Genomic DNA, 12,040 nt, shown 5'->3' with positions numbered 1-12,040 from the left:
ACATTTGTAACAAACACAGTAAGATACAGGGTTTGAATATATCAAGACAGTTATGGAGTTATCAGCGTTACTGGACAGCATCAGCAGAAGTATTTATATCCTATAGTCTACAGCTACTTTAAGTAGCAATAAAGAATTAACAGTAATTCATTTCAAGTAAAAGTAAATTACAGAAATACAGAAGTATCACAAGCAAACTGTACTTAAAGTACTCATCACGAATGAGAATGACCTGTGTCATTATTATATTATAGGATTATTATCTCTAGTGCAGCAACAGGCAAGTTGCATTTCATGCTGTGTGTGGTCAGGATGCAGGGTCGTAGCTGAAAACTCTGGACCATGTTCAGAGGCGTGTTCTCTATGGGCCCCTCCACACAGCCATAGCTATTCATTCTACTATCTAATGATGTCTTGATTCACATCACGCTGTGGACAGAAAACATGCAAGACTGACTAGAAATCTGAAATTCAAACCAAAGGGAAATGCAAATATAACATATTCATGCGTATGTGTGTGAAATTGCTGGACTGGAATCAGTTCAGATTAAGAGCTCCCAGGAGGCAACCAGGGTGACAGTGATATATCTGCAATTATACAACAAATGTAAGTAACTGAAGGACATCCGTCATATCAAAGATGGAGGACACTGACTAGCTGCCGTCCTGGTGTCGTGTGAAAATATTCGTCTCAGGCCAGACAGCCTCCTTCCATGTGTACCTGGAGCAGATGACCTCCTGGGAGTTGTGAGCAGCTGGCAGCTCTTTGAGCAGGTTATTAGAAAGATCTAGAGTGTGCAGGTGGAGGAGACCCCAGGGCGCCACAGAGGGCAGAGCAGTCAGGCTGTTGGATGACAGATCCAGGTGGGTGATACGTGATGAGACATCCATGAACCAGTCCAGCTCCAACCAGGGCAGCTGCAGACCACTCCAACACACACTGACGGCCTACACACACACAATCTATAAATTAGTGTCTCTACATGCACACTAGTCCCTGTTATGTCTTAAAGTGGTTTTAATTCATATTAGGAACATGACATAGGATGTAAAATAACATCCCATCATCATTCTAACATTATCAGGCTTCTGTTCATATGTTGAAGAGCGACTTCTCAACATGTCAGTCATTTCTGTTAGGCCTCACTCACCTGTGCCAAAAACTGATCCAAGTCACCCACCTCAACTTTAAACACACATCACATTAATCACTTTTATGACACATGACGTTTATATATGAGATATGATCAGATGTGGCACTCCTCCCACTGATCTCCTCATACTGACTCTCATTCTGCACTGTTTTATAATCTCCACATAAGGCCTGCATCTTGTTCAGGTACAAACTTATTGAAAAAGACTTTTATATTGTGCTCTCTGTATCCTGAATTGTTGTAATGTTTACATTGTTTTGCAAAAAATAAACCCATATGGAGCAGAACACAGAGGAGACACACTGCTCCCTGAAGTCTGTCAAATTCCCGCAGAGCACTCAGAGATGACCTCTGTCAGAGATCACTGTCGGGGTCGAAAGCTAGACAAGAAGGAGAACATATAATATATATCATTGCCCTTTGCCTTTGTTTCCAGAACACAGACCTCCTCTCCTTCTGTGTTGGTTTCCTGTAGTTTGAGTCTGAGGAGGTGTTTGCTGAAGGCTGGATGGTCCATCAGGGTGTACGAAGAGAATCCTGCTCCATTCTGCAGCAGGAAGTGAGCGATCTCCTCGTTGCCTGCAACACCAAACACACTATTCAGTCCAGCGCTCACTCCGTTCACAGTGCCACCGGTGGCACACAGCGCTCGCTCACTGACGGTCACCTGTGCTGCTCCAGCAGGCTTTACATGTTTTTAAACCTGCTCCTACAGGTGTTGAGCGATTGAAGATTTCATTGTCCCAAGATGCGAATTTTGTCATTTGAAGTGCAGTTTTGTCAGCTTTGTCCCTTAATTCAGATTCTTCTGAGGGTAGCCATGTGCTGACTTATACAAAGTAGGATCTCGCTAAATACATGCTTACATCACCAGATCAACACAGTTTAACTCCACCCATGGTACAACAGTATAAAATGCTAAGCTATTACACTGCTAAGCTTCCCCTGCAGAAGAACGTTCCAGTATAGATTTAGTGTCGTAGGTAAGTCAAAGTAACAGTTTGGCTTACGGTTACGGCCTCATGAACGTACAGTAATGTAGTTCTTTTATCACCTTGTATAGTGCTGAGTCAGGAAAAGGCACGGCTGCTGCTTGGTATAGTTCAGAGGAGGTCATACAGCACGGAAAATTTAACAACTTACAAAACACAGCACTGGTGGTCAATACATAAACAGTGGTTGAGACAGAGATACAGAATTCAAGGTAGAGACCTTTTTCTCTGAAGACAGTTTGACATGTCACAGTAGGAAAAGCACAGGTGTAAATAACACAATGAATGATGAATTCAGTTTCACGAAGGAAAAAAGCAGACAGCTGGAGGGTGTAGACAGTAGTCTCTGTTCTGCAGTGGAGTGCAGGTTTATATCACAGCAGTCTCAGTCCTGACTACAGTGTCCTGCCTTAGCCACAGCATTTAAATAATACTCCACTAATATCAACACAGGCTCACTAGAGTTTGTAGCAGATCTTTTGACAGCAGCCATGAGGGAAATCAGACTGAGGAACTGAGCAAACTATAGCCAGGTGACGATTCTGACCAGCCAACTCCAGCCTCCCTGGACAGCGGGAGGTGTGGCATGGAGGGAGAGACGTGAGGCAGGGATGCTGCATGAGGTCAAAGAGATGGGCACACGCTGGTGTTGGGAACAATGGGAATATTACAGTTAGTTTGGCCTGTCGGCCACGGCTAACAGGTGCAGCAGCAGCGGCTGTGACACAAAGCTCATGGAGGCAAGTACGGTATTAAAAAAACCTTAGCAACTGATTTGTGACAAAATTGTACTCCTTGTCAGGGTCTGAAGTCCAGTCAAGTCAAAGATCCATCACAGATGAAGTCCATAACTCTGCTTAGAAATCATAGAATAAAGTCACTCCACATGAACTGCAGAGCCTGCTTTAGAATCACTACTTTCTGTTGGTTCTATGCTTTCTTCAGTATCAAAGTGATCCAGTGATAGCTGTCTGTACATCCATGAATACATGACAAACAGGAGCTGCAAACAGCTAATCAGCATGATTAGCAAAATTCTGCTAGATCTTGAGCTCTATTTGAAACACAAAGGTGCAACGACGGGTAAAACGAACTAAAGCGGCCGAAGCGGTGCGTCTAAACACACCTGCTATTTTTCTTCATGTATGTGCAGCAGCCAAAGTGCAGAAACAGGTGGCTGAAGCTGAACGTACATCAGCAACGGACGCTGCACATTTATTAACCTATACCTATCTGTCGTGCTGCCTTCAATTAAATGAACTGAAGGAGAACAGTGGTATGAAACAGGTGTGGCAGATACTGTGGGAATCACTCATATTAATGCGTACCTGCTCTAACCACATTCATTTTTTATGCTGATTCAAAAACATAAGCGTACTAATCTTTTTTAAAAATAATACATCTCTTTGGCTCCTGCCCAAAATCATATGGAAGGAACCGATTCCTGCAGAGGCCTCAAAGCAAAGGGCCAGCCATCACACTGGTCAGTCAGGCCACATTCCCACCGTCCAGATAACGTCTGGTGTGTATTCATGTGTGTGTTCCTACCTGCTCGTGCGGCAGCGTACAGCGGGAGCCCAGTGATGACGGCAAACTCGTTGCTGTGGATGGCACAGTCCTTGGCATCAGCACCGTAGCTGTGGACCAGCAGCCGGACCACGTCCAGGTGACCCTCCTGGCAAGATGTGGCCAGCATCCAGTTCAGCAAGTCCCTCCTCAGACAAGGACCTGAGAGGGAGCCAGAGACCCAACACCAGTCAGAGGAGATCAGGCCGAAGATGTCCATTCATCTTTAACAGCTACAAAGACTGCACTGCAGGGGTTCTTTTAGTCCAATGACACATCTGGTAGAGCTTCAACAGAGAAACGATTTAAAAGTTCTGTTTTTCATGCATTAACTTTCCATGAGCTTAAGTTGAGCCTCTGAACTGAGAGTTTTCTGGCAGAAAGATTATGTTGCTTCAGTTCTACGTTCTTTGTTAAAGGGGTATTCCTATAATTTAGTATCACACATTCGTAAAGTTGGGAAACTCACAAGACACATTAAAAAAAGAATTGTCAAAGACAAGACCAAACTCTCGCCCGACCCCACACCTCCAGCTTGTAATGTAGATTTTTGATGACAGATTTTGACTCTAAATCCAGATGACACAGCTAGTGTCATCCATAACTAGTGAACTGACATTAAAATGGTAGTGTCTGTTCTTTAATGATTGTAAGGTGGTAAAGCATTTACTGTTGTAACACCATAAACTAAGTACTTCATTAAAGAGACGGCATCAGATTCATCATGTCACAGCTGCACGCCGTTGATTTAAAGATGAACACATGTGTGTTATTAACAAAATGGAAGGCCAGTCGTATGAACATTGAGCTGTGTCTTCTCCATTTACCAGGCACAGAATCCAGCAGCTCTTTGACCAAGCTGGTGTGGCCGTAGTACGCTGCCAGGATGGCTGGGTTGGTGTTGGACGGCTCCTGGGGCACGGCGATACGGGCTTCTTTTAGGAGGTAACACACACTCTGCAGATCGCCGTGCTGAATGGCCACACACAGGAGACGAACCTAGAGCAACACACACAATGAGAAAATCACTGGTGACCAGCAGGAATCTGCATTACTCACAAGGGAGGTCCTCATCAAGCTTTTATTGACACAGGTCATTCAACACTGAGTCTGTCCGTGTTTAGTTCTTTTTCCTGCAAACTGCAGCTGCTCAGTAAGCACTGTGCACGTTCATTAACCACAAGAGGAAAACTGATTAGGAGAATATTCATCATCACTGCATAAATCTGTATCTATGGGAACAATAAGAGGCTGTCTGATCATCACAGTTAAACAGTTAAATAGTTTTAAAGGAACATATTTTAACTGTTTAATCTAATACCTGTTGCACACTAGAGGATGTTTTTAAAATCCTAACTGAGTTTAAAAACCACCAGAGACCACAGACATAAAAAAAAAAACACCATGGAGGTGGACTGTCGTCGTCACCTTGTTACAGTTGTTTGTGCTTTGTTTTGAACTAAAAATTAAAAGAGAAAAAAACTGAGGATGAACTGCATTTATACCATTTCTGAAATATTGCCAAGATTTGTCCTATTCTTTCCATGACTGATGCCGAAGACTTGTTCAAGCATTTGTCTCATCTAGGCTTGACTACTGCAACACTTTTCTCTGGTCTGTCTTAACCAAGCAGGAGCAGATTAAGAAACACTCCTGCAAGGATATTAACCAAGACCAGAAATATACATGCTAGATCTGACCTCAAGATTCTACTTTTAACTCAGAAAATGTTAGACAGAAATATCGAAAATGAATAAATAAATAAAACATCAGTATGTGTTAGGAGCTTATCAAACCGCTCTTCTATTCGCATCAGCCTTCAACCACATCTACAGTTTGATGTGCACAATCTACATTTTTGCACATTCTGAAATATTTTGTTTATAATGTTTTACATGTAATTCATCTCATTTTTTTTTTTACATTTTTAGATATTTTGTAAAGCCCTTTGAGACATACTTGGTGATATAATCATAACGTGACATTATGCAGGTCTTATTTGAGTGTCAGTGCATAACTGAGATATGAGTCAGTCATGAATAAAACATTCAGTGATCAAAGAGAGCAGATATCACAGCATCAGATAATTATGACACCACTCATTCATCTTTGCTGTCATTTCACTGGATGATAAATGCTACTTTACATTACTTAGAAACTTTATGACACAGAATTTTTCATTCCTCATTCAATGAATATTAGGCTTCAGGTCAGGCCAGAACCAGGTTTGGTTGTTTTTCAATGTGACTTATTTAGAGATTTATCTTTTTCTCTTTGACTAAGCCAAATGTGAACATCCATGTGAGTAATGTGCTGCAAGCAGACACACAATGCCCAGTGGAAGTTGTTAAACACAGACTAGTAAATGCTTTGCATTACCTTAGCAAGCTAACAGTCGATGAAATATATTGTAGGCTTGGGTGGAGGCTGGGTCTCACATGTCAGTCAGGTGGGGTCTTACAGATCTTTAATGGTGAGCCTGTCTTTGTCATCATCATTTAGTTTTGTTGTCATTTGTCTTGTGACAATCATCATTATTGTGGAAAAAAACTGAATTCACAGATCACAACAATAACTCAAAAATGTAGTGTTGGCTAATTTCTCATCAACTCTCTTAATCAACTAGATTTGTGCAAGGGCCAGAATTATTCAATGCAGACACTGTGGAGGCTGGACTTGCATGTATTATTATTATTATTATTATGTATTATTATTATTTAACATTTACTTTCTTACAAAATCAATGTTATTTTCATTAATCTCACTGTGAACGGAGGCTCAATACAAAACCCACAGCTCAATGACAAGCTCAATGAATGAGTCCTTATCTCGACCAAAAACTCCTCTTCAGAATCCAGGAGGCAAACAAAAATACTCAGTTTGAGACTCAATACAGCTGGTCAACAAAAATAAAGCCAAGTGACGCCTCGAATAGACAAACTTTGTGATTCTCGGACAACTCTGGAGGTCAGTGCGCTGCTGTCGGCTCCATGGCGGTTTGATGGTGGATCCATGGAGTAAGGAGGATGGAATTGGACAATAATCTGATTCCTCTTGGCTCGTTGCCAGTGTTTAACATGGCTAATAGACGATCAGTCAATACGGACTGAGCCTCTTCCACTGGTGAGTAATGCGTGCATTTTCTGAATTCATTAATATTCTGCAGGGCAGATGGGCAGCTTTGGCTGGCCGATGTGGCCAGTTGACAATAACTGGATTACAATAATCACAAGACATCTGCACTACATGAATATAAGCATAAATCTCAGTGAAAAGGTGATATTATATGTTTCAGTGAACAATAGCTCTATTTCCAAACACGCTTACAATTTGTTTAGACCAGAGACTTCAGTTGCCAATGTGTAAAAACATTTTCTGTTGGCACAATGTTGAACATTGGAGCTTTGGACTCGAACAGAATGGCACACAGTTGTAATTTTTCCCTGCTTCAGTCTCCTGCATAAATGGAGACTGCAGTAGTTCTGAGAGGGCCTAGCTTTGTTTAGAGTCTTCACAGCAGGCTGATCATGGGTGACTGGTTTTTCAGGTTCAACCGAGGTATGCTTTTATACTTCTTCCTTTAACACAGAGTTTGGAAAATCTGTACCAAAGCCACTTCCCTAATTGATTTTGTGACAAAGCTGTATGATTTCTCATGCAAGCACTCACATCAATGTATTTGGAGATGTATGCAGAAATGCAAATCCTTCTGCACTCCTTTTGTGTTTTTTATCTGCTCTCCTGGAGGACCGGAGCTGGTAACCAGCCCATTCTGTTACACTGGCGAAGGCAGAAGTAGGCCACATCGCTTCTGATGCCTGAGAAGGATGCATTTAAAAACAAAAACAACAAGAGCAGCACACCCACTCGCTCCTCATCACACCCAGACAAGACACAGAGGAAAACGCTGCATCTCTGCAAATTAATAATGCAACTATGACACAGAATGAGCGCAAAGAAAAAGAAAGACATGTCAGCAAGACTGGAGACACCACTATCCATGAGTTATTTAGTGAATCAGCTGAGTCATCAGTACAGACTGAAGTCACCATAACGACATCAGATCAAGGTGAATGACAGGAAAGAGCTTCTTCATTCAGATAGGCTAGGCTATCCGAGCTAGGCTAGGCTGGTTAGTCCTCTCTTTGAGCCGGACTCCACTGTCCAAACTATTAAAGGTTGTGATTAACCAGCCAAGAGGGATTGACAACTAAGCAAAGGCTGACCCCCTGACCCCTTTTGGATATTGGTCTAGTTAAAACTTTTAGACCAAGCTCACTGACTACTGACTGCTAACAGTTTCATCCAAAGACACTGAAACTAGGATTTCTCTGATTGTCAGGAAAATGTTCTTCTGAACAAGGTGATGACACATACTGTGTTTGACCACGGAAACTCTTCCCTGAACATTTCTATGAGCACCAGCACCAGCGAGCAGGCAGCGTGTGATTCCTGTGTGTTTGTCACCTCTGTCAGGCCCAGTCACATCTGTGACACTGAAACAGTGGCAGATTTTGGTTGTGATGAAAGAGTGGCTGATGTGTTCAGACATCCTTTTCTCTTTTATAGGAACAACTTTCAGTTTCATAAAATCTGAGAGTTTCATCACAGTTAAAAGCAAATTTCTCCGTTTATGTGCACGTGGCCATAATGCTTACTTAAAGGACTTCAGAAACGCTCCATCACTTTTAGTCCACACATGACATATTATTTGTCCCAGTAGTGAGGTTATTGGCATGAGAAACAGCCTAATGGCTTATGATATAACACTCCAAAAATGTTGGGATGCTGTGCAAAAGAAAAAAAAAACAGAATGCAATCATTTGTGAATGTGAATGATTTCATTTTGGTGTAACACTAATACTGATACCAATCGATTCATATCAAGGTTTCTCCAGGGTTTTATACTTAGTGTGAAATGCACCAAATAAGTCCATCACTGTATGTGGATGGACTGGACCAAACAGCACCAGCACAAATCAATTGGAAGGTGTGCTTTCTTACTTGATAAACCTAGTGAGGAGGACTAAAAACCCTCACCACCAGCCTCTCATTAACCACCAGCCCACAAAGAGTACATGTTAATGTCACCTCTACACGTAATGCCCCTCATCATCCACAAGGAAAAAAAAGCAATATCTTCATCCTGTTGTCACGCTCTTGGAAAGCACGGCCTGCAGCATTTACTTGACACCCATCTGCCATGATGGAGCTTCATCCGTGTCAAAGTCTGCTAGAGGGCATGTACTGAACTGTAGTTCTGTCCAGTCAACCTCTACACAGGCCCTAAAAGGTCACAACCAAGTATTTCATTTCTTCAAAGTAACACATGACACACACAACAGAGTGCAGAGCTGTCCCGCTGCAGTAGTGGAATCATTTTAAGAGGATATAAGATGAGACTTTGTTGATCCCATGCTGGGGAAATCTACTTGTTACAGGCAGCAAGAATGAAAAGGGCCCAGCTGCTGTTCACATGATGCTGCACCCAAATAAACAGAGAGAGTTCAAAAAGAAAATGACAGAATATGTGTATGTACATGGCCTGTTGAAACCATCACTGCAACCTTCCAGCTTCCAGGCAGTCCAGATAGAAAGGTTATAAGACCACTGGGTTTCTCAATTTTTTTTCTCTCTGCTTTCCTACACTGCTGATTATTTGCAGACCCCTTAAATATATTTTGCAATCCCTTGTGTGGGTCTCGATCCTCAGTTTTGGAACTACTGCTTCAGATCCCTAATGCCAACAAGTTTATTCATTCATTTACTTTTTGAATTTCAGAGAGCAGATTATAACTGTGTGTCAGACATGGTGTGAAAGGTCCTTTGATCCCCAAATTAAAAACCTGTTACAGGGTCAGTGCGTCTCCCGATCTTGCATATTTTGAATTTTGATTTACATTTGGATCATGGACTGTACCTTAAAGCTTTTAATAGCCAATGCTGACTACATTCAACATTTCGTTTCCACATACTATACATACTGTACATTCACTAACAGAGGTGTACTGTACCACACTGTGTGAACTATGTTGAGGATATAACTGAAGTAAAAACTGTTTTCAATAAAAGCCATGTACAGACTTATCAGCATATGATTATAACCCTAGTCTCCACCCAGTACAACACATAATGGTACAGTGATGACCATTGTCTGACCAGCGGTGCAGCTGACAATGTGAGTGTCGTGCATATTTTGCGTGTACTCACCCCATTAATGCGGGGGCCCCCTGCGCTGCACTCCACGCAGCAGGCTTGTTGAATCAGCTCCCTGGCAGCCTCCTCCTCTCCGTCTTCATACGCCGCCTGGATATTCTCCAGAGTGGGTGAGGGAACCAGAGCAGGGCCGGGTCCCGCGCCCTCCATCAACGATGCCTTGGCTCCCATTTCCTCCCCTGGGCCTGACAGCACAGAGGGAAAACAGTGGTCACATGGGAGTTCAAAGGAGTATTTGTGAGGAGGAACAGGATCGTACGGAGGCTTTTGGCAGCATGCTGCAGGTTGAGCACGTCGTATTACTGTAGTCCTGTTAGCAGCATATGCCCAGAACTAGGTCACCCTACTAAAGAGTGCTCTCATAGCCTGAACTACAGCGGAGTGAGTGGATTAGTGCACACTGAGACTGAGCAATAGCCTCTGGAGGCAGGTGGAATAAGCAAAACACCCAACTCATATCACACTTCGGTATCAGTATCAATACTCATACTAATACTCTTGGACTGGATATGTCAGTGGTACATATTTAGCTAGAATGATTCAATCAAGTACAATGAGCAAGTGCAACACTGCTGCACTTTATGCAATGTGGTTTAACAGGATGTGAATTAAACTATATTTCAATAAAAATGTACTGTTAGTTCATGCACCTGACCTAAAAAGCACTTGGTTGTGCAACAGAAATATCTGAATAAAATACAGCTACATTTAGCATCTAGATTTTTAACCACATCAGAAGCAGCATCTGAGCAGTTTCCCAGGATAACAACCAAAATAAAATCAATTCAGGGTACCACGTTCCTATAAACTGCATTAGCCATCATAAAACACAGACCCCAAGAAGTGGCTGATATCTTTCATCAAAGACCAGAATGATCCCAATAAAGCGAGCCAGTGATGACTGAGTCGGTTCATGCAGAACACATCACTCAACCAAATGAACATTCACCTACGCAAATGTCTCGATAATATTCAAATACTATCAGCATTAGTAACATTAAAAGGATTGTCCCATAAAAAAAACAGAGCACTTTTACATTTGTGTTGAAACTCACTCACTATTAACATGCTCACTCTCTCTTTCGGTGCCTTCTATTGAGCTATCTGACGATCTAAGTGACATGATGTTGCCATAAGCAGACAGCTGAGGCATCATGCATTAGCTGAGAACATGTAAGACAATCTCTCCACGGTGAATAACCACGCAGCCTTTCAAACTTCATAAAACCAAAAGACATTTTGGGAGAAATCATCTCAACCTTTATGAAATCCATTTTATAATATTTAATAGTTTATTGCAGTGGTGTATTTGTGTTCTCAAGCATGGTTTATTATGGGATATTTTTATACTTTGCGAAGGTTGTGTGGCACCTCAGGGAGGCGATCCTAGTGTTTCTGTGTTTTGTTGATGTATTTCCTAGAGCAGGGGATCAGCCTGTCGGCATTCAAAGAAAAGCCTAGAAATATTATACAAAGAGCCTGTAAGAGGTTTAGCAGTTTAGAGCTGAGGAGGTGTTTCAGTCTCAAATTCAACATGATATTGGCGACTTAGCAGTCACAGCTATGAAGCTCGCTGCAATGTAATCCCTCACCATCAATATCCCTCCACTGAAGTGTCAGTTTTGCCACTGACAGGCTCAGATTGTAATAATACATGCCTGACAACATCAATGAAAGGTTCCCTACAAAGACAGACCATTTGTTAAAGAGTAACATCCTTTTGTTTAACCAGAAACAGCCATATTATCATTCTCACCAAAGGCTCTAGACTCTATTTACAGAAGCAGTCATTTCATCATTGTGAAAGACTCGACAGAAACAAAATAGAACTCATCTGATTCGTCTTCGTCTTTCACTGTTCCAACGATCGTCACCAACCCTGGTTTGGTTGGAACAAGCTCTTAATTAGAGCCTGCCAGCCTGTTATTCTAAAACAACACTAACTTTTATTTGTTCTACAGAAAAGGTCTGACCCTGAAACTTTCGGCACACTTTAGTGTGAAACACAAGAATGTGGTGATAACTGACAATATTTTTAATGTCAGACCGATAACCTGTCAGGTCTCCATATGCAGTATGTTGTAGTTATTTTTGGCACTTTTGAGTGGCTCA

General features: G+C 42.0%; 1 protein-coding gene across 2 annotated transcripts in view; it reads right to left on the bottom strand.

Moving 5' to 3' along the window:
• The window catches only part of lrrk1 (leucine-rich repeat kinase 1), a 64,542-nt gene that overhangs the window by 39,407 nt on the left and 13,095 nt on the right, over positions 1-12,040 (bottom strand). Inside the window, exons 3-7 of one of the 2 annotated variants that reach the window (XM_041936428.1) lie at positions 9,923-10,113; positions 4,540-4,711; positions 3,695-3,874; positions 1,600-1,733; positions 722-948 (exon numbers count right to left, since the gene is read on the bottom strand). In XM_041936428.1, coding sequence (XP_041792362.1) covers positions 722-948; positions 1,600-1,733; positions 3,695-3,874; positions 4,540-4,711; positions 9,923-10,113 — 904 coding nt within the window. Of the gene's footprint in view, positions 1-721; positions 949-1,599; positions 1,734-3,694; positions 3,875-4,539; positions 4,712-7,381; positions 7,581-9,922; positions 10,114-12,040 lie in introns of those variants that run through there. The other variant, XM_041936436.1, reaches the window with a different exon arrangement.

This window comes from Chelmon rostratus, chromosome 1, assembly GCF_017976325.1.
Source record: "Chelmon rostratus isolate fCheRos1 chromosome 1, fCheRos1.pri, whole genome shotgun sequence".
Lineage (NCBI taxonomy): Eukaryota > Metazoa > Chordata > Actinopteri > Chaetodontiformes > Chaetodontidae > Chelmon > Chelmon rostratus.
The sequence above is the reverse complement of the archived record's forward strand: the minus strand, read 5'-3'. Positions and strand labels throughout refer to the sequence as shown.